General features: G+C 35.7%; 1 protein-coding gene across 1 annotated transcript in view; it reads right to left on the reverse strand.

Moving 5' to 3' along the window:
- LOC132144345 (integrin alpha-M-like) overlaps window positions 1–24,315 on the reverse strand; it is a 44,663-nt gene that overhangs the window by 7,411 nt on the left and 12,937 nt on the right. The window contains exons 6-12 of the mRNA XM_059555122.1: window positions 21,257–21,392; window positions 21,077–21,150; window positions 15,699–15,828; window positions 15,486–15,628; window positions 13,022–13,168; window positions 12,631–12,825; window positions 8,795–8,925 (exon numbers count right to left, since the gene is read on the reverse strand). Coding sequence (XP_059411105.1) covers window positions 8,795–8,925; window positions 12,631–12,825; window positions 13,022–13,168; window positions 15,486–15,628; window positions 15,699–15,828; window positions 21,077–21,150; window positions 21,257–21,392 — 956 coding nt within the window. The remainder of the gene's footprint in view (window positions 1–8,794; window positions 8,926–12,630; window positions 12,826–13,021; window positions 13,169–15,485; window positions 15,629–15,698; window positions 15,829–21,076; window positions 21,151–21,256; window positions 21,393–24,315) is intronic.

Below are 24,315 nucleotides of genomic sequence, written 5' to 3' on the forward strand. Positions count from 1 at the left end.
TATTTATATTATTATTATTAATAGGTTGTCTTGAGAAAAATCCCATAAGCCATGTCTACACAAGATGTGATGCAACATGACAAAATAGAGTTGAACCAATTATAATCAGTGATGCTGTCTACACTGTAGACATACCCCAGCAGGCACAGTACATCAATGTGACGTCAGGAAGACTCCAACTAATCCAACGTCAGTCAGATGTCATATTTTGGTTGAAAATGAAAGTCAGGTTGATGTCTAAACCCAACTAATAATAAATAATAAATTATTAATAAATAACCACTTTAGGTCAATTACGAGAGTCCTCAATCACTTTTCTTTATGATGATGAAAACTATACCACCTTATCTTTGTTTATGGCTCCTTTTATAATAAATGATGTGTGTTTTAGTAAACACTATTACAAGAACCACAAATGTACTAAGCCAAGAGTCAAACTACCCAACTAAAGCAAGCACTGACCACAATAATTTTCAAATAAAACATCAACATTTAAACCTCTGTTAATTCTCAAAAAGAACTTCAGTAGACGTCTGACAAAAATAAAGTCAAACTGTTTAGTAATAAGTGAAGCTGGTAATACGTGTACTGTCATGCATTTCACTGTTTTTTTATGGGGTTTTTTGTGGGGGGTGTTTATTCCAGCCAAAATTCAGCATCTGCCCAATGTTGGAGCTTGACGTCAAACAGTCGTTCGATTTAGACGTTAACCCGATTTTCATTTTCAACCAAAATCCAACGTCTAACCGATGTTGGAGCCTACATCTTGTGACTGCTTAGACTGACACAAAATTCAAATGATTTTCCACAGTCACTTCATTAAGTCAAGTGTAGACAGCGTATAGATGTTGTGGCGTGGTACGACTGGACAACTGTCACTCCCAGTGTAGACACAGTGATAGACATACATTGACGGAATGTTCAAATGAGACAAGACTATGCAACTCTCACAATGTAAACTCCCAGAATCCCTTGAGACTCATTCAGCCTTCCCTTCATTAACTGCGTCCTCTGAATGCTGCGTTCAAGGCCAGCACAACGAAGACTCTCCCAATCCGATGTCTCCTTAAAATGTGCCCTAAAATTGCATCCTTTGTTTCCTGGACAATGAAGGATATACCTAATGGATCCTTCGAGGCCTAGTCTATCCCAAATTCATTGTGTGCATGTTTTGAAAGAGCATTCCAGATTACACTTTTAAATGTAAGTATTGATGATCACTGTATCACTGATCACTTTCAAAAAAAGTCAGGTACAAATGTTACTGCCACTCATCAACAGCATCTGTCACAGTTGTTTTTTTCTAAGCCTTTTATAGTCATTTAAGCTTCCATTTAACCTAATATTTCTAATGTATCTAGCAATATGCTTATTCATGCTAGCCATGTGTTAAACATGTTTAAATGCTGGATATATTGTGGCCAACCCAGCTAGATTTTTTTGTCCTAAAATTGTTCTTAGAACATTCCCATGGATTGTTCTAACAATGTTTTTAGCGGGTAGTTTTATTTTTGTTCCCAGAACATAAATATGATTAATCAAATGATAGGATAACATTCTCTAAAAACATTATAAAAATGTTTATTAATAACATTATTATAAAATTATAATTAAGATTTAAGAAGATATTTATATTTAACATTAGATATGTGGTCTGGTAACCTGTTTTCACCCACGCTAATGTGTGGTGTTAGTTATGTATTTTTTATTAAAATGACTCAATGGGTCAACAGCCTGAGATGCAGCTGAATTTAAAGCAGATAATTTCAAGGATTAAAAAAATACATTTCTTTGTCACACAAAGATCAAGATTCAGTGTATGAATCTCAACAATGGTGACATGCTTCATGCTGCAATGTATTCTGGGTACATCACACAAAACTCATCTGTGGCACCCAGAATGCATTGCGACACGAAGAATGTCACCATTGTTGAGATTCATACACTAATTCTTGAGGTCTCTGTGTGTCTAAGCATTTTGAGCTCCAAAAGTGAATCATGATCAATGTAATTGAATAATGGTTGCTGCCATGATCTTTGTGGCTGTTCTGCACGCATGGTCTATTTCAGAGCCCACTCACGAAGACACTTTTTTTCACACTTAGAGCAGTATTCATCATCAACCACAATCCTATGGTTAGGAATCAAATTCTCTAACCACTTTGTTACGACTTTATATTATTCAAGTAGTCTAAATAAATAAAAGACCATGACATTGGTCAAATTACTTTTTTTATTATTGAAAGTTTGTGTCCAAAGCACAAGGACATACCAAGTCTTGTAAATTAACTTCTTTAATCAATGCATTTTAGATTGAGCTCAACACATGGTATATAATGCATATTAAATAAATCCAGTGTTAATTATACCTTAATACGTTAGCAGTCTTGTGGCATGAAGTAACATGTATTTAACATTTTTGTGTTTTTAAAGGAACTATTTAAAATGCATTATTTACCACGTGTTGAGTTCAGTGTAAAATGCATTGATTAAAGTAAATATACAAGACTTGTTATGTTCTTCTGCTTTGGACACAAACTTTCAATAAAAAAAAAAAAGTTATTTGACCTGTGTTATGGTCTTTTTTCTTATTTATTTAGACTATTTGAACAATATAAATTCGTGTTGTAGTGGTTAGAGAGTTTCACTCCTAACCCTAGTGTTGTGGGTTCAAAACTTGGGCCGGCAATACCACAACTGAGGTGTCCTTGATCAAGGCACTGAACCCCCAACTGCTCCCTGGGCGCTGCAGCTTAAATGATGAACACTGTGTGTGTGTGTGTGTGTGTGTGTGTGTGTGTGTGTGTGCGCGCGCGCGCGCGCGCGTGCGTGCGTGCGCGCTTTGGATAGGTTAAATGTAGAGCTTGAATTCTGAGTATAAGTCACCATACACTGTAAAAAGTGATTCTCTATATTTATTCAATAAAATTGTCAAAAATGTACAAACAATATTATTAATTAAATTTAACAAATTTGAATTAAGTAGAAATAATCCTTCAAAATGAGTAGAATAACATGAAAAAATTAAGTAAAATTTACACAAAAATATTGATTTCATTGGACAAAAAAACAAACAAACAAAAAAACACTATGCTAAAGAATACTATGTTATGCATGCCAGGCCAGTAGTTGGCGATCATGAAACACCCTTCGAAAACATTATATACATGCACATGACATCAGCCTTTTTACAAGTTCACATTTTTGTTGCTTACATAAATATGATAAAGGCAGCATGTTCAAAAGGTTGTAAGGCCCCCAAAACAGAATTATTGAAGACACCTAAAGTTCACGAACAGAATCACTGAAGGAAAAAAAAAAATAATTTGCTTACCATTGTAGTGGTCAGTGTTTGCTATAGTTGGACTCTTCACCCTTAAAAATTTAAACTGATTTTTTTTTATTGTTAGTTGTGATACAGCAGCTAGACAAGCCAAGAAGGAAATGAGATCAGGTGGTGTTATTTGTTTTTGCAGCATCATTGATCTGGGTTTCTGAGTTGGATGTTTCTTATCAATGACAGGTGTCCTGTGGTTGTACAATATAAGTTTTGGTGTTTCCAGCATTATCTGAGAAATTCTTAGAATCACCTCTGATCAAAACCATGTTTAAAAAATATATATTTTCATTTAGGCACACAGACATCAAGAATCAGCCTGAGAACCTCAACAATGGTGACCATCAAAAAGCATGTTGCACTGCATTCTGGGTGTCACCAATCAAAACTCATTTATGGCTCCCATCATGTTTTGCGGCATGAATAAATTATCAGCAGCAATTCTATAATAGCTTGTTTTGTATGGAAGCATATGGGTAGCATTATTCAATTTGGAATGTAATATGCAAAATGACAATGCAATATGTAAAATGACAATGCATTTCTGTATTTACATTTACATTTTCCAATACATTTGTGCAACGTTTGGCGCAAAATGAAAATTAAAATTAAATTACATTATTTTCATTTGCCATTTCATGCACCGGTTTTAATATGTAAAATGAATACTAATTTTAACGCTTTATAAGTTGCATTAAAATGAAAATGTATTACAGAAATGATTAGATATGTATAACATGTTCAAGCAAAAACTGTGGCAAAATGATCATTTAAATGCTATTCTTCTTAAATGCATTAACACTCACAGTCAAGACACTTACGATTGCACTTTCATTCAGTGTCCTGCAATGAATGTAGCAAAATTCAATGTGCACATTGAAAATGCATTCCGAGCCGATCACCGGTCCCCATCCCCGACCCCCCCCCCGCACCATGTCAATCACTGCGTGAACAAGGCGGGGCTTGCAGAAGGTCAAGAGACTCGCATCTCAAGAAGAGGATTCAAGTGAGAGAACATGGCGGAGCTGAAACGCTGCTTTCATCTGATTGGTCGAATCGCTCCAGCTTCAGCTCGGTCTTTTCATTCTTTCAGGCAGAATAAGAGTCAGTGCGAGTGAAGCACTGTAATGTCTGAAACCACCACTCACTGTTAATTAGCATAATATTTGAATCAGATGATGCTGGCCACATAATTCGTGCTGCTGCGACCTGCAAATTATTTTTAGGTTGTAGTATTGTATGAATATTGTCCCAGTGATAAAAACAGTGCAAATAGTTCTGTCTCTTTGGATAACAGTGAAGTGGAAATAAATATATTTAAATTTATGAAATAAAATAAAATAGGATTTCTTGGGAGGTAAGTCTGGCCAGTTATATTAAATTATTTCTAGGTTATAGTATTGTATTAATATTGTCCCACATAAAAACAGTGCAAATAGTTCTGTCTCCTTGGATAACAGTGAAGTGGAAATAAACATAGTTAAATTCATGAAATAAAATAAAATAGGATTTCTTGGGAAGGTAAGTCTGGCCAGTTATACAGCAACATGAGTCAGACGAGTCTGAAGATCTGAGCTGAATTTGGTGAAACATTAAAGTTGTAGTCTGTGTCAATAACTCTCATAATAAATAATAATAATAATAATGTTACCCGTATTTTTCGGTATAAGTTGCATCAGTCCAAAAATACGTCATGACGAGGAAAAAAACATATATAAGTCGCATTTATTCAGAACCAAGAGAAAACATTACCGCGAGAGGGCGCTCTATGTTTTCAGTGAGAGGCTACGGGAGCACTGAGCAGCATAGAGCTGATTTTACTATTTTTATTTAGAAATGTAACTATATTAATTTTTACAATTATTTATTAATGTCACACACACATACCTAGTGCCTTATGACTTAAAATATGAGAGTGGTAAATGTTATAGACATGGAACTGTTCAGTCTATTATTGATTTTTATTTCCACTTCACTTTTATCCAAAGAGAGATAACTATTTGCACTGTATTTATCACTGGGACAATATTCATACAATACTACAACCTAGAAATAATTTGCAGGTCGCAGCAGCACGAATTATGTGCCCAGCTACATCTGATTCAGATATTATGCTAATTAACAGTGAGTGTAGTTTCAGACATTACAGTGCTTCACTCGCACTGACTCTTATTCTGCCTGAAAGAATGAAAAGACCGAGCTGAAGCTGGAGCGATTCGACCAATCAGATGAAAGCAGCATTTCAGCTCCGCCCACAATTGCGAATGAAATATTAAAGACATAAACCGAAATGATCAAAACGTACACGGGCCAACTGTCTTGTCCATGTTCTCTCACTTGAATCCTCTTCTTGAGATTTGAGTCTCTGACCTTCTGCAAGCCCCGCATTATTCACGCAGTGATTGACATGGCGGGAGGGGGCGGACACGTGATCGGCTCGGAATGCATTTTCAATGTGCACATTGAATTTTGCTACATTCATTGCGGGACACTGAATGAAAATTCAATCGTAAGTGTCTTGACTGTGAGTGTTAATGCATTTAAGAAAAATAGCATTTAAATGATCATTTTGCCACAGTTTTTGCTTGAACATGTTATACATATCTTATCATTTCTGTAATACATTTTCATTTAAATTTTGCAACTTATAAAGCGTTAAAATTAGTATTCATTTTACATATTAAAACTGGTGTATGAAATGGCAAATGAAAATTATGTAATTTTATTTTCATTTTCATTTTGCACCAAACGTTGCACAAATGTATTGGAAAATGTAAATGTAAATACAGAAATGCATTGTCATTTTACATATTGCATTGTCATTTTGAATATTACATCCCAAATTGAATAATGCTACCCATATGCTTCCATAGTTTTGTGATACTAACAGTTTGTCTGAATATGCTGTTTGTCACCATTCTTGAGATTCATACGCTGGTTCTTGATGTCACTGTGTGTCAAAAGAGAGTTCCCCTCTCTCAATCAGAATTCTTAAACTCTAGATTACACTGAAAATTCAAGGTCTTTTATTGTTGAATCACAGAGCTGCTATAATGAATGTTAATTTAACTCAGAGATCAGGCTCTGAATGAGTTCAGATATTCAGGTAAAACAAAGATTATGTAATAGCATAACCAATATCACCTGATCATCTTTCTTCTTAACTTGTCTAGCTGTTACAAAGGGTGTTTTCGAAGGGTGTTTCATGATCGCCAACTACTGGCTTGGCATGCATAACATAATATTCTTTAGTATAGGGTTTTTTTGTTTTTTGTCCAATGAAATCAATATTTTTGTGTAAATTTTACTTAATTTTTTTCATGTTATTCTACTAATTTTTAATTATTATTTCTACTTAATTAAAATGTGTTAAATTTAATCAATAATATTGCTTGTACATTTTTGACACAATTTTATTGAATAAATATAGAGAATCACTTTTTACAGTGACTTGGCTGAATTTCACTTTTTTCACTTTAAAATTGTGTATGCTTATAGATAATAGGCCTTGAGTTCAGTAAACAAAAAAACATGCTATCAACATGTTAAAACATTAGCAATTTGCTAATTCATGGTATAAAAATAGCTAGAAATGTGTTAAATAAAAGTGAAAGTGACTAGAATCATGCTAGAAACCTCTATGTCCCGTCTGAAACATGTTTTTTCTCAGCTCATCATTCTGAAAAGCGAGATGTACACTAATTGGCCAGCTGTACAGTGTGTTGTGATTGGCTGAATGCCTCAAGCATGTGGTTGAAAGTTACACCCCTTAAAATAATGTGATGATGTGTCCCAGTGAGACGAGACATAACCAATAAAAGCCATTACAAACGATCTATTTGTTGCATCCAGTGGGGACATTATTACTGATCATAATGACTTATACCATGTTTTTACATGTTGCGTTATGTATCGATTTAGTGGCACCCTCATTGGGTGTTCCCATTTTCCATGTGGGGTCTTGGAGTTTTGTCCTCTTTTGGGTTCTGCGGCATTCAAGATGTGGCTAGACGCGGGTTGCTTGGCATGTCTACAGCATTGGGCCTTTTTTGTTGTACAGATCATGCTACAGCTCATTCTGTTTGGACTGTTGGTTCGGACATATGTGTGTTTTCACTTTTGATTATTCATTTGCCTCAGATTTTATGTTTTTTTTTTTGTTATTCTACTAACAGTAAGTAACTTTGCAACTACATGCCAACTAGCAGTAAGTAGAGTATTAGTAGACTGTCTGCTTAATATCTTCTAACACTTTCTTTGTCAATTTATTCTAACCCTAGACCTACCCCTTATAATAGCCCTTAACCTACCCTAACACTCTACTTTGAGAGTTAGTAGATGCATAGATGGTAGTTGCAAATTAATGATAATTAGTTGACATCAGTGATGCACAGGTTGAGCCAAAATGAGCGGGTGCCTGCGGTTGCCTGCGGTTGCCCGCGGTTACGAGTCATCCAAAGTTTTTTTTAATGATATTCGGGTCGCGGACAGTCGGGTCGTTTGAAATGAAGATGCCAATTAAACCTTTGTAATTAATATAGTACTAGACACAATTTTTAAATAGATAGGCCTACACTTTATTTGGCTGAATAATTGGCGCGAAGATGATGCACGAGCTCAGTCTGCAGGTAGAGATGGAGGCAGAAAGAGAAAAGGTGAAGACGCTGTTTTTGGTAAAACATGATTTTGATGACTTCATTAAGTTTTGTTTTATAGAAAACTCTTTTTAAAATATTTTCATTTTGTATAAATTGTATCTTAATTTTGATCAATGTTTTATCAATCAATTGCCCGTATTTTATAAATAAGAAACAAATATATAGCAGACAATGTAATGAGGCGCCGGCAGGATCACTTGCATTGCTGATTATGTAATCCATATGAAATGTTCATTTCTCTCTGGCATGGCGAGTCCGCATCGTCAACTTCATCTTTGCAGCGACACAGAAAACACAAATGTCTTTTACAATTAAATGTCTCCTTGCATATTTTTGAACCAGCAGGCCATTCTGGGTTAATATATGGAGAAATGCACTCTCCGCTCACAAGCTCTGATCTGAACAAACCCGAACCTCACTGTCTGCTGAACAGAAACACCAAAAGAGACATAGCCAGACTAGACTATTTTAGAACAAATTATGAGCTTATTGACGTTTTTTTTATAATTCTTGACAAAATCAGAATATAAGGATTTTTTTTTTGCCTAGTTCCTACGTCTATGGCCAAATGACAATATATGTTATTAATATATTGACCCGCGCATCACTGGTTGACATGTAGTTACAAAGTTACTTATAGTTAGTAGAATACCTAAAGTGGACTATCGAAATAAAAGTGTAACTTAAATTTGTCTTGACAAACTTTTTTTGTCTAGTTAACAGTGTGATAAATGTCATAGTTTGGCACCTAGTAGGTTTTGCACTTCAAGTTTATTCTCCAAACTAAAGAATTACATACCTGAGCAGGACGATCCCTCCTTGTGCTCCAATCATGATATCTGTAAGATTATCATTGTTCATGTCCATCTGACCAAACAGAGATAGTCCAAACTGCTGCAGACCAGGCAGAACGGACCGCGCTGGGATCCGCTAAACACACATATGAGAGAGAGAGAGAGAGAGAGAGAGAGAGAGAGAATTCAGACTTAATCCAAAATTATACTTCAGTTTATATAAATATACAAGTGCATCTCAATAAATTAGAATGACACGTAAAACAAATTAGAATGTCATGGGAAAGTTAATTTATTTCACATCACTTGTCTGTTAAATAAATTCAGTGCACACAGACTAAAGTAGTTTAAGTCTTGGGTTCTTTTAATTGTGATGTTTTTGGCTCACATTTAACAAAAACCCACCAATTCACTCAACAAATCAGAATATTAGAGTTGTCCAGAGGACAATCAATGATGACCTTCACAAGGAGGGTAAGCCACAAACATAAATTTGCCAAAGAAGCTGGCTGTTCACAGAGTGCTGTATCCAAGCATGTTAACAGAAAGTTGAGTGGAAGGAAAGGGTGTGGAAGAAAAAAGATGGACAACCAACAAAGAGAAAAAACTGCAAGATCTGATTACTTTTCATCTCTTTTAGAAGAAAACAAACATAACCTTATGTATTTATTCAATACAGTGGCTAAATTAATGAAAAATAAAGCATCAACAAGACATTTCCCAACAGCACAGCAATAATGACTTTATGAACTACTTTACTTCTAAGATCGATACTATTAGAGATAAAATTGTAACCATGCAGTCATCAGCTACAGTATCGCATCAGAGAGTGCACTATAGACCCCATGAGGAACAGTTCCGCTCATTCTCTACTATAGGAGAGGAATAATTGTATAAACTTGTTAAATCATCTAAACCAACAACATGTATGTTAGACCCTATACCATCTAAGCTCCTGAAAGATGTGCTTCAAGAAGTCATAGATCCCCTTCTGACTATTATTCATTTTTCATTGTCGTTATGTCTACAAAACCTTCAAACTGGCTGTTATTAAGCCTCTCATCAAAAAAAAAAAACACAACTCTACCCCTAGTTAATTACAGACCAATCTCGAATCTCATTTTTCTGTCCAAGATACTAGAAAAGGTAGCATCCTCACAATTATATTCCTTCTTATAATTATTTCCAGTTACAAATGACCTGCTCTTATCATCTGATCGTGGTTGTATCTCTATTAGTGCTATTGGATCTTAGCTCTGCATTTTACACTATTGACCACAACATTCTTTTGCATAGACTAGAAAACTTTGTTGGCATTAATGGCAGTGAATTACCATGGTTTAAATCATATTATATGACTGCCATCTTTTCGTAGCAGTGAATGAAGAAGTATCATATCGATTACAAGTGCAGTATGGAGTACCTCAAGGCTCAGTACTAGGACCATTACTCTTCATGCTTTACATGTTACCCTTGGGAGATATCATCAGAAAACATGGTGTTAGCTTTCAGTGTTATGCTGATGATATTTAGCTCTATATTTCTTCACAGCCCAGTGAAAAATACCAATTTGAAAAACTACTGAATGCATAGTTCAACATAAAATACTGGATGATGAGTGATTTCTTTCTGCTAAATTCTGAATAAAAAACAGAGGTGTTAATTATAGGACCTAATAACTCTGCATGTAATAAACTAGAATGCTGTCTAAGACTTGATGGCTGCTCTGTCAATTGTTCGTTATCAATTAGAGAACCTAGGTGTGCTATTTGATAGCAGTCTTTCTTTAGAAAGCCATGTTTCTAGCATTTAAAAAAACTTAATTTTCCATCTCAAAAATGTATCTAAATTACAACCTATGTTGTAATTTAATGTTAGTCCATGGGTTTATGACCTTAAGGTTAAATTATTGTAATGCTTTATTGGGTGGTTGTTCTGCACACTTAATAAACACTGACTACCTATCAAATTTCACATTGATTTTAAAATATTAGTTTTAACTTTTAGAGCTTTAAATGGTCAGGCCCCACAATACATCACTGACTTGCTATGCACATACTCCCCAGGTCGTTCCCTTCAATCAGCAGGCCAAAGTCTTTTAATTGTCTCAAAGACTCGTTATAATACCCAGGGAGATATGTCCTTTGAGGCCTTGCCTTTATTCCTCCGTGTGGCTGATTCTGTTGATTTCTTTAAAAGGCAACTCAAGACACTGTTATTTAAACAAGCTTTTAGTTGATTGGGCTTAAGTTTACTTTGGACTTTTTATTTGTTTTAATTTTATTTGTGTATAAATGTGGTTGTACCTTGTAAAGCACTTTGTGATTGTATCTGTGAAATTCGCTCTATAAATAAACTTTACTTACTACTTACATACTTACTTACTAAACAAACTACAGCTAGTCTAAAATGCAGCAGCAAGAGTTCTTACTAGAACCAGGAAGTATGACCATATTAGCCCGGTCCTGTCAACACTGCACTGGCTCCCTATCAAGCATCGTATAGATTTTAAAATATTGCTTATTACTTATAAAGCCCTGAATGGTTTAGCACCTCAGTATTTGAATGAGCTCCTTTTACATTATAATCCTCTACGTCCGCTACGTTCTCAAAACTCAGGCAATTTGATAATACATAGAATATCAAAATCAACTGCGGGCGGCAGATCCTTTTCCTATTTGGCGCCTAAACTCTGGAATAACCTACCTAACATTGTTCGGGAGGCAGACACACTTGAAATTTAACACTCCTTCTTATTTTGCTTGAATTTTGTCACCATTAAAAGCAAGATGTTAACAATTGATCTCAACTCTCTCTGCAGCAAAAACAGTGTTTCACAAACACTCAGTTACAGCAGTAAGAGATAAACTCACACAAGAAGTATCTGGACCAAGATCCCAATTAAACCAAACACTAATGAATAATAAAGCCAATCTAATGAGTGAAGCTGTTTGTGGAGATGTCTGATCCTCTTCTGCTGAGATCTTCAGAGATTTAATGTATTTGATTTGCAGTTGATTTTACCACATGCTCAATCATCAATTATTTCATTATTTGATAAAGATTATTTTATTTTCTTGATTTTAGGACAAACACGGTGTCTGGAAAATACATTGAAATCAAAAATAAATCGAATGCATCCTGAGAGTGTTGTTTTGGTCCAGAAACAGTATAAATTATGCCTAAATGAACCTTAAATGATGTTGAAAATATTTCCACTGACCACTTTTGAACTAGTTTTTAACCTTGTAAGGAGGTTCTGTGAACGTCTAAATCAGACGTACAGAAGACGTCAAAAGAAGACGTCATAAAAACTTTTATTCTGGCTCCTCAGTGGATGTCTTTTCAACGTCTGCAAAGACATAAAAAGAGATCCACAAGATGTCAACTGGACATAACTTTGCTCAGTGGGAACATACACTGAACCGACTTGATCTGAAAAAAATTATACAATTGTCTTTTTAGAGCTGCTCTACAGCAGATTCTGAACTTTCACCATAGCTTCCATAACTGCTTTATTTCCTGTTTATCTCTGTCAGGCTGCTTTGAAACAATCTATATTGTAAAAGGTTCTATTCAAATGAAGGTGACTTGACTTGATGAATGCACTAAGAATTCACATCAGAACTGAAGTATACTTTGGGCTTTAAATGCACAGGTGTGTCTGAGTCACACTAATCATCTCTTGTCCTCAGGGTGGTTATTGATTGTTATTTATGACCATTAGTGGAAAAATAATCTTAAGAAATACACTGTGAACTTTCAGCTTGTCTGGGTTTCTGGGTTAAACGTGAGCACAAACACAATGTTTGGGATTGATGGAAGCACAGCAAACTCTCACCTGAGGAATGTATTCAGGGTTTATGCCATGTGTCCTATCACCCAGGTAGATGTAGACGACTCCTTCATTCTCCAGCGGCGCCCCGACTGCCACATCAGACAGACTGTCTCCATTCATGTCCTTTAGTGAAGCCACGGATGCAGCAAATCTACCTGTGCTTGATTGGCTCACATTCAGTGTCTTCTGAAAATAGTTCTGAAAAAGAGAACAGCATATTTCTTCATCAGCACATGACCAGCACCAGAACACTTTCCATAACTTTCATGTCATAGGAACCTATTACAACAGCAATCCCAATAGAGTAACACAATGGTGACAACTAGCAGCCTTCCAGTTACAGGCAGAAGCTTGTTCATGAAGATCATAATAATAGTCATGAATCTGTGCGTACCTGTTCAGATAAAGTGTAGACGTACAGCCTCCCTTCAGCCCTCGGCTGAGACTGGTAAAATAATGGAGCTCCGACCAGCAGGAAATCTGAGTCTCCATCAGAGTCCACATCCAACACACTCAGAGACGCTCCAAAATATGAGCCAATCTGATGCCAGAAATCAATTAAAATTGAGGAACTGCACTCTAGTCCATGCTTTTATAGCCTGATTTTTTATAGAAGAAATATGAAAACATGTTCTTCTGCTTCATAAACATAACGTCACATTATACTGGTTAGAAACTGAAGATGGTTTTTTTTAGAAGTAAAATTAGGAGTAAAAATTGTTTGTTTGTGTCTCTGGTGAAATACTGTCTGTGTGTGTGTGTGTGTGTGTGTGTGTGTGTGTGTGTGTGTGTGTGTGTGTGTGTGTGTGTGTGTGTGCACTGTAAAAATTGATTCTCTATATTTACTCAATAAAATTGTCAAAATATTACAAGCAATATTATTGATTAAATTTAACACATTTTAATTAATTAGAAATAATCATTCAAAATGAGTAGAATAACATGGAAAAATTAGTAAAATGTACACAAAAATATTGATTTCATTGGACAAAAAACAAACAAAAAAACACTATAATGATAATGAAACACCCTTCGAAAACATTATACACATGCACATGACATCAACCTTTTTACAAATTCACATTTTTTTTGCCTACATAGATATGATAAAGACATCATGTTCAAAAGGTTATAAGGCCCCTAAAACAGAGTTATTGAAGACACCTAAAGTTCACGAACAGAATCACTGAAGGAAAAAATAAATAATTTGGTTACCATTATAGTGGTCAGTGTTTGCTTTAGTTGGACTCTTGACCCTTAAAATTAATTTTATAAAAAAATTAAACAGTTTTTTTTGGTTGCTAGTTGTAATACAACAGCTAGACAAGCCAAGAAAGAAAAGAGATCAGGTGGTGTTATTTGTTTGTGCATCATCATTTGATCTGGGTTTCAGAGTAGGGTGTGTCTTATCAATAACATGTGTCCTGTGGTTGTACAATAAAAGTTTCGGTGTTTCCAGCATTATCTGAGAAATTCTTAGAAGCGCCTCTGATCAAAATCTTGTTAAAATAAAAACATTTTCATTAGGCACACAGACATCAAGAATCAGCCTGAGAACCTCAACAATGGTGACCATCAAAAAGCATGTTGCACTGCATTCTGGGTGCCACCAATCAAAACTAATTTATGGCTCCCATCATGCTTTGTGGCATAAATAAATTATCTGCAGCAATTCTATAGTAGCTTGTTTTGTGATTCTTACAGTTTGTCTGAATATGCTGTTTGTCACCATTCTTGAGATTCATACGCTGTTCTTGATGTCACTGTGTGTCTAAAGAAAGTTACACTCTCAATCAGAATTCTTAAACTCTTGATTACACTGAAAACTCCAGGTCTTTTATTGTTGAATCACAGAGCTGCTATAATGAATGTTAATTTAACTCAGAGATCAGGCTCTGAATGAGTTCAGATATTCAGGTAAAACAAAGATTATGTAAAAGCATAACCAATATCACATGATCATCTTTCTTCTTAACTTGCCTACCTGTTATAACTGAGTTACAGCAGCAATGCGAAATGTAATATTAAAACGTCAAGAGCCCAACTAAAGCAAACACTGACCACTATAATGGTAACCAAATTATTATTTTTTTCCTTCTGTGATTCTATTCGTGAACTTTAGGTGTCTTCAATAACTCTGTTTTGGGAGCCTTAAGACACAGCCTTTTGAACATGTTGCTTGTATCATATTTAAGCAACAAAAATGTGAATTTGTAAAAAGGTTGACGTCATGAGCATGCATATAATGTTTTCGAAGGGTGTTTCATGAACATAGTATTTTTTATTAGTTTCATTAGTTTTTTTTGTCTTTTGTCCAATGAAATCAATATTTTTGTGTAAATTTTACTTAATTTTTTCATGTTATTCTACTCATTTTGAATGATTATTTCTAATTAATTAAAATGTGTTCAATTTAATTAATAATATAGCTTGTAATATTTTGACACAAATTTATTGAGTAAATATAGAGAAACACTGTGGTTTTTTTAAACGAAATCGCCCTGAAGAGTTCGTTCAAGAGGATGAAAATGTAACTGCGGCTGAAGACTCTCCTCTGATGAACGTGAATGCTAAAGAAAACGGAGTCGATGTGAAAGACAACAGCACAGAGAAAGAGAACAGAGTGAAAGAGACGAGCTCCAATCCTGATCCTCCAAATACAGACCAATAAAGTATCACTTTATTACACAACAACAAAAGTAAAGATGTTTGCTTTGATGGAGCTGAAAATTTTAACGGTCTAGTTCAATAAAGATTTAATGATTTAAGGTGTGTGTTTTTGAAGGGTCTGATGGTTTGGGAGCCCCTGATCTCACCGGTGCAGAGAGATAATATTGTGTCTGAGGATTTTCACTGACTTGTTCTCCATTGAAGTTGCTCATCACTGTCCATGTGCTTTCATTCTTGGTGAAGAGGGTAACCAGACCCCTGTGTTCAGCCCGCGGTGCTCCAGAGAACAGAAGAGAGACGCCACGTCTCATTCCCAGCACAGTAGAGTAACCTGAACACCATCAGCATCATTAAAACACACTCTTCACATCACAAAAGAACAAACAAAAACTCCAACATACCCATGTATGAGTCTTTATTTACAGCTGGATCAATGATCTCTGTCTGTCTGAATTCAGATCCTGATCCTGTCACTTCATACAGAGCTCCACACCAGTCATTTAATCCGACCGAACCCACGATCACAGAGTCCTGAAACAAAGACTGCAGTCTCAGCACTGACATATAACACACAAAAACGGAGAATGATAAAAAAAAAAACCTCTTCCTGTCGGCTGAGAGACAGTCACTAACAGGCATTTCTTAATCAGGGCCTGTATTCACAAAACATCTCAAGACTACAAGTAGTTCATTACTGGCTGATTTAGAAATTGTCTTAATTATCTCATTAACTTTAACTCTTTGAGGACTTGGGATTTAACTCAAGACTGTTTGTGATTTGGAAGGAATGACTTGGTTCCTCCTCTGGTGAAGGAGTTCATGGGTGGAACAAAAATATGGCAGGACTTTTACTCTTTGGCCCCTGGATTACCCACCTCTGATTAATGTGTATTGGAGACACGAGCCATTTAAAACGATTCAGTTTGATTTGGTGAATCTATATCACCAATAAAAAGTATAACAACCTACTCCTAGGTTAACAGCTGATGGCTTTTTTTCTGGGCTTTTGAATTACAACAAATTTGTTTTAGAAACACATGGTTATAACAGGCAGAGAGAAGACTAAGACAGAAATCAAGGGTCAAGAGCCCAACTAATACAAACACTGATCTCTAACATGGTTACTTCAAATGAAACAACAATCGGTTTTCTCAAACGGTTTGAGTTAACATAAGGCCTGGTTCACACCGGACGGCGAAGCGACGCGGTAGTGGCGTGGAATGGAGGCCGCTTCTTTTCGGCGCCCATGTTAACCTATGGTGTCGTTCACAGCAGACACGGAGCGCCGCGGCCGGCCCGTGCCGTGAAGCGCCAGTTTCGGCGTCTGGTCTATTTTTTGCGCGAGCCGTGAGCGATCCACATCAATTCCGGTAGGAAGTCACACCAAGAAACACGAGACAATCCGGTCAATTGTCAGAATATAAGCAATTTTCAAATTAAAATACCGCGAGTGACAAATTCGATCATATTTGTGTATCTAAACAGACTAGAAAGATGAAAAAAAAAAACACAACACACACACGCACGCACATGGTTAACTTCATAACTTCTTGGTTACAGAAACATAGTGTATTCATTTTATGAGGTTATTTACTTATTACCCATGATGTGCTCTGAATAAACAACAACTGAGCAAGCGCTTGTCGACCGCCGCGGTGAATACGCGTCTGGTGTGAACAGGCAGGCGCTGGACCGCGCGTGATTTTCCGTTCCACGCCGCTTCCGCATCGCTTCGGCGTCCTGTGTGAACCAGGCTTAACTTGTCAGGTTTGAGTGAGGCTGTGTCTGAAGTCAGCTGTATTTCCTTTCTCTCTTTTCTTCAGTAATTCTGTTTGTTAACAGCAGGTGTTCATCACTAAAGCTCAATTATCACTTAATTAATCACTTAATTACTTAATTGCAATGTATATCTTCTTTCAGTGAACTTAACTGAATTAAGTTCAGAGTACTCATAACTGTTAGTTTTTTCAACTTAAACGGTTTAAGGCAATTGGTTTCCTCAAATGGTTTGAGTTAACATAACTTAAGGATATCTGTTTACTCAAACCGTTTGAGTTAAGTTTACTTGTCGGGTTTTACAGTGTAACACATTGCGACAGCCACATATCAGATAGTCTGACATCGGATAAAAGAAAACAATTAATAAATGACTTTCAGGAGATTTGTTACTAAAGTGCACATTAAAAACATTAAATACAGCACCTCGAATGTGTGTGAGATACGCTAGAATGGACCTCATGAGTTCTCAAGCATCATGCATGCACTTTTGAGTGTCAGTATTTCTTTAATGGTGGTTGGCAAACATACTGGAAGGTGCATACTGTCACCTACTGAACGAAATAAAATAAGGATAGCAGATACAATCAGTTAGAAAATCTGTCCTGATCCTTGAGCTCGAGTCCGGATCATTAGTCACTGGATCTCTCCGCTAAGTGAGGTTAGTGACACTGACTCCTTGAAAGATTTTTGTATTTTTTTTTTTATTTTTTTTTTTAATGTTTAGCACCAAATAAACTGGATCTGTGGTGATCTGGTTTTACTTCAGGTCCCAGATTTTACATCACATAGCGACACTATTTTCATAGGGCTTAAGAAGACTTTGTAGCAATCAGACACACCATTTTTAATTTGATTAACGAATGATCACAGACCCCTCTAAACATACTTGGTGCCAGGATGTCTTCGACTGACCCCTGGTTAACATGGCAACCATGACACCTCAGCCAGACTACGTGACTTTTACGACCTATGAGTATTTGGAGAGAATCTTCCTTCTACTCAGTTCTCTCTGAAACATACTGATATAAAAATGCACTCTTCTCTAATTAATTAATAGAAAAACCTTTCTTTGAATGAACACACATATACTTCAGGTCATTGTGTATGTTGTTACTGTTCTTGTATACTGTCTTTTTGTCTTGTACTGTTTTATACATGCTTATGACAGAACTACTTGTTCATGTAATTTACCTATATGTAATCTTACCATGTGGTCCCAGCGAATCAAACACCCAACCTTGCACTTGATAACGCAATGCTCTACCAATTGAGCTACAGGAACACAATGTACAAATAATGTTTAGTATCTGTGAATTCGTCTTCTGATGATCTAAATGATAGTGTATATTAAATGTTGGTACGTAGGCAATATACAGTATTAGTGTTCTAAGAATCTTGAAGATTCTTCTCTTGAACCCCCACTTGAGTTCCATTTTGCAAATTTCCATGATTTCACACAAAGGGTTGTAAAACTCATCATTAGTTCCAACCTCCCGCTTGGAATTTTAGCCTTTTCTCATTGGACAAGCCCATCCTTAGAGGCGTGAACCTTTTCAGACCTTAAAGCCCTCACCTCAGTGACCCGCCTTCAGTCTGCATTTCTTTTAGATCATAAGGGGATGAGAAGGATGAGCTAGAACTCTCTTTAATGCCTAAGTCTGTGCCAGCCCAGCAGGCACAGTACATCAATGTGACGTCAGGAAGACGTTGGACTCCAACTAATCCAACATCAGTCAGACGTCATATTTTGGTTGAAAATGAAAGTCGGGTTGACGTCTAAACCCAACTTTGTTTGACGTCAAACGTCAAACAACAGACGTTGAATTTTGGTTGGAATATGCACCACACTGCAACAAAGGGTGAAATGCATGGTAGCACATTAAATATCTCAAGATCTCAGCAGAGGAGGATTAAACAAACTCCACAACAGCATTACCAACTTCACTTATTACTAACCAGACTGACTTTATTTCTGTCAAACGTCTACAAAAGCTCTTAAAATTAACTGGGGTTTAAATCTAATGTGTTTAATTTCCATAACAGCTTAACAGTTAAACACCATAGAAGTGGTTAGTGTTTCCATTAGTTGGGCTCTTAACAATTATTATATCTTTTGTCTTTTTTGGCTGCTGTGACAGTTTGTTTGACGAGCACATTTGCAGCATCAAAGACAGCTTAAGTGACATGAGATCAGGTGATTATCTGTAAATGGTTTTATAATCATCATGAAATAGACTGATTCACTGATATTTCTTTAATCTAACAGTTATGTTAGTCCTTTAGTACATTCATATTACAAACCCTGTGTTTCTGCCACATGAGATCCAGCAGTATTACAACAATCAGTTAAAATCTTTTAACAAACATGAGCTCAAAAAACTTAACTTACGCTGACACACACAGACATCAACAATCAGCATATGAATCTCAACAATGGTGACATGCTTCATGCAGCAATGCATGCTGGGAGCCATGTGTTTTATACTATGGTGGCTCCCAGCATGCATTGCTGCATGAAGCATGTCACCATTGTTGAGATTCATATACTGATTATTGATGTCTATGTGTATCAAAAGGTTTTACTCCCAAAAGTATTTAAAAATGAAAATTCTGAATGTCTGATCTGATTGAAAAAAGTATTGTTTCTTTGAATATTGTTCATTAATAATAAACAACCACTTTAGATCAATGATGAGAAAATTAGTTTACCTCAATATTTTTTCTTATGGCCCCTTTTATAATAAATTATGTGTTTGGTAAACACTATTACAGGAACCAAAAACTTACTAAACCAAGAGTCAAACTACCCAACTAAAGCAAACACTGATCACAATAATGGTGATCAAACATTTTCAAATAAAACATCAACATATAAACCTCTGTTAATTCTCAAAAATAACTTCTGTAGACGTCTGACAGAAATAAAGTCAAACTGGTTAGTAATAAGTCAAGTTGGTAATACGTGTAGTGCCATGCATTTAACCGTTTTTTATGTTTTTTTTTGGGGGGGGGGGTGTTTATTCCAGCCGACATTCAGCATCTGGCCAATGTTGGAGCTTGACGTCAAACAGTCGTTGGATTTAGACGTCAACTCGATTTTCATTTTCAACCAAAATCCTGTGTCTACATCCTGTGTCTGCTGGGAGGCCTCATGCCTTGACTTTCCATTTACCAAAGATCCTAGGATCTCAGCTGATGTCTCTTTTAGGTCTTGTCACTTTCCACTGGGAAGAAACTCCTAATCACCATCGAGTCAGGACACCTTTGGAATTCATCAATCTTCAAAACCGGAATAACATGATCGCGACTCCTACAGCACCGAACCTCCAAACCATCAAGATTTGCATCCAGATGCTCATTCCAAGCCAAGGAAATGCAAGAGTCATACATTTAACTAAATGAAACAGAGGTTTAGTATAAGCTATAGACCCCGTTATTAACTCTGATGGTTTTACTCAGGTGGTTAACTGACTCTTTTCATAGCTTCATTCTCTGGTTTTCCTGATGGTATTATCAATAAAATCTCATTTTCCCTTTCCCCTGTATGAGTGATTTTATGTATGTATGTTTTATTTTTGTTGACTAGTTTGCATTACTGTTCAGTTAATAAAATTGTGCCTTACAAATCAATGTCCCTTTGTGATTCTGATTTTGCTACATGCTCTGGTGCATTAATACTGTATGAAAGTGTTTTCTGTGGCCACGGAAATATCCTTTCTTAGAATTAATACAAAACTGCGCTAAGGGTTCGCTGGACGAACAGATTAGTTGATGGCAATTTAATTCTGCTACAGTTACTACTGGCAACACATATAAATAATTGTAATTAATCATAATTAATTGTAATTATTTATATACATTTCCTTTTTGAGCTTAAATTTACTACAACTTGGAATTTAGTGCACGAACTGCATGAACTGGTTTTATGGAATGAAACTTACTGTTCCTTATAAAAAATAAAAATAATTATTTGTTACTTTATATTATTCATATCTCTCACCTCCTGGTAGACGACACTGAATCCACTCTGTGATAACTCTCTCTGTCTGTCTCTGCCTTGAGCATCCTTTGACCCTGAAACACAGAAGGAAAACTCTTACAATCATCTGTGGACTCTTCATCTGCTACTTCTATTTAAAACTTCTATTTAGGGTCCATTTTCTGTACATGTACATTTTACCTTCAATATTGTAGATCTTTTTTTGCAGGTTGCCAAGAAGTCCACCGAGTCCACTGTAGTTTTCAATGTAGAAGGTGTTGTTATGTTTTGGTTCTGATGCCAGCTTAGTGAGTTCAGTTAAATCAGTTTTTCCCACCTGAAAAACAGTAGTCATTACATCTGACTGTGAAAAAAACACTTTTAATAAAAATGTGAACTCAAAAAGCTTGATATCTGAAACATTTATTAAAATAAATGACAAACTGAACTCTTTGTTGTCCTCTGTGCACTTGATGACATTTAAAAAGTGTTTTCCACTCAATGATGTGACATACACTGTAAAAAGGGATTCTCTATATTTATTCAATGAAATTGTGTCAAAAATTTACAAGCAATATTATTAATTAAATACAAACACATTTTAATTAAGTAGAATTAACCATTCAAAAATAGTAAAATAACATGAAAACATTAAGTAAAATTTACACAAAAATATTGATTTCATTGGATAAAAAACAAACAAACAAAAAAACACTATGCTAAAGAATACTATGTTATGCATGGCAGGCCAGTAGTTGGCGATCATGAAACACCCTTCGAAAACATTATATACATGCTCATGACATCAGCCTTTTTACAAATTCACATTTTTGTTGCTTACATAAATATTATACAGGCATCATGTTCAAAAGGTTGTAAGGGAAAAAAATAATAATTTGCTTACCATTGTAGTGGTCAGTGTTTGCTTTAGTTGGACTCTTCACCCTTAAAATTTTCAACAGATTTTTTTTGGTTGCTAGTTGTGATACAGCAGCTAGACAAGCCAAGAAGGAAATGAGATCAGGTGGTGTTATTTGTTTTTGCATCATCATTTGATCTGGGTTTCTGAGTTGGATGTTTCTTATCAGTGACAGGTGTCCTGTGGTTGTACAATGTAAGTTTAGGTGTTTTCAGCATTATCTGAGAAATTCTTAGAAGCAGCTCTGATCAAAACCTTGTTAAAAAAAAGTATTTTCATTTAGGCACACAGACATCAAGAATCAGCCTGAGAACCTTAACAATGGTGACCATCAAAAAGCATGTTGCACTGCATTCTGGGTGCCACCAATCAAAACTAATTTATTGCTCCCATCATGCTTTGCGGCATGAATAAATTATGAGCAACAATTCTATAGTAGCTTGTTTTGTGATTTTCACAGTTCGTCTGAATATGCTGTTTGTCACCATTCTTGAGATTCATAGGCCGGTTCTTGATGTAACTGTGTGTCAAAAAAGTGTTCCCCTCTCTCTGTTTTAAACAGAGTTCTTAAACTCTGGATTAAACTGAAAATTCTAGGTTTTTTATTGTTGAAACACAGAGCTGCTATAATGAATGTTAATTTAATTCAGAGCTCAGGCTCTGAATGAGTTCAGATATTCAGGTAAAACAAAGATTATGTTAAAGCATAACCAACACCACCTGGTGATCTTTTTTCTTAGCTGGTTTAGCTGTTATAACTGAGTTACAGCAGCAATGCAAAATGTAATATTAAAACATCAAGGGTCAAGAGCACAACTAAAGCAAACACTGACCACTATAATGGTAACCAATAATTTACCCTTTGATTCTGTTTGTGAACTTTAGGTGTCTTCAATAACTCTGTTTTGGGAGCCTTAAGACACAGCCTTTTGAACATGATGCCTGTATAATATTTATGTAAGCAACAAAAATGTGAATTTGTAAAAAGGCTGATGTCATGTGCATGTATATAATGTTTTCGAAGGGTGTTTCATGATCGCCAACTACTGGCCTGGCATGCATAACATAGTATTCTTTAGTATAGTGTTTTTTAGTTTTTTGTCCAATGAAATCAATATTTTTGCGTAAATTTTACTTAATTTTTTCATGTTATTCTACTCATTTTGAATGATTATTTCTACTTAATTAAAATGTGTTAAATTTAATTAATAATATTGCTTGTAAATTTTTGACACAATTTTATTGAATAAATATAGAGAATCACTTTTTACAGTGTACAGTCAGTGCCCACATAGCAACATTGTGTCGGCCCAGATCCGGCCCACATCTGGCACCCGTGGAAAGATGATCTGGCCCACATGCAGCGTGGAATGATGGCCCTTGGGCGGACCGCTCCTGTTTGCCAGATTTGAGCCACAAGCAGGCCATAGCAATGCCACATGTCAGCCAAGAGTAAAGAAATTAACCAGAACTGGACCTTATCTGAGCCACAAAATCTGTGTATATATTAAATATGAATTTCAGCCTTAATAAGCCTGTTAACAAGCAGAATCACTGAAGGAAAGAAAAGAACAGAAAAAGAGATAAGCAGAAACACAAGAACTACAACTGACTTCAGCCACAACCTTAGATGAAATCAATTGAAGATAAAAGAAGACATTAAATCTCTGGAGATCTCACCAGAGGAGGATTAAACAACTCCACAAACTGCATTAACAGCTTCATTTATTACTAACCAGACTGACTTTATTTCTGTTAGACATCTACAAAAGTTTTTATTGAGAATTAACAAATGTTTAACTCTAATGTGTGTCACCATAACAGTTTTTAATGTTTCCATTAGTTGCACTCTTAACTCTTATTCTATTTTTGTGGCTGCTGTGACGGTGTGTTTGTTAAACACATTTGCGGCATCAAAGAAAGCTAAAGTGAATTGAGGTCAGGTGATGGCAGTTATCTGCAGTAATCTATGATGACACACACAGACATCAACAGTCAGCACATGAATCTCAACAATGGTGGCAATCAAATATACCTTGCTGCAATGCATGCTGGGTACTAGCATAGTACAAAACTCCCAGCATGCATTGCAACGTGAATAAATTATGCAGCTGAATTATCCTATAATTATTTTTGTTTAATTCTAAATATTTTCTTATATTTTGCTGTTGTTTTTGTTGTGACTTAAGTAGCTTGTGAGTGAAGTTCTGAATTGATCAGTTTATCTAAATATTTTTGATTGTCACCATTATTGAGATTCATGTGCTGATTGTTTATATATAAAAAAAACTTTTGTAGATGTGTAACAGAAATAAAGTCAATCTGGTTAATAATAAGAGAA

The sequence above is a fragment of the Carassius carassius genome, chromosome 7 (assembly GCF_963082965.1).
Source record: "Carassius carassius chromosome 7, fCarCar2.1, whole genome shotgun sequence".
NCBI lineage: Eukaryota > Metazoa > Chordata > Actinopteri > Cypriniformes > Cyprinidae > Carassius > Carassius carassius.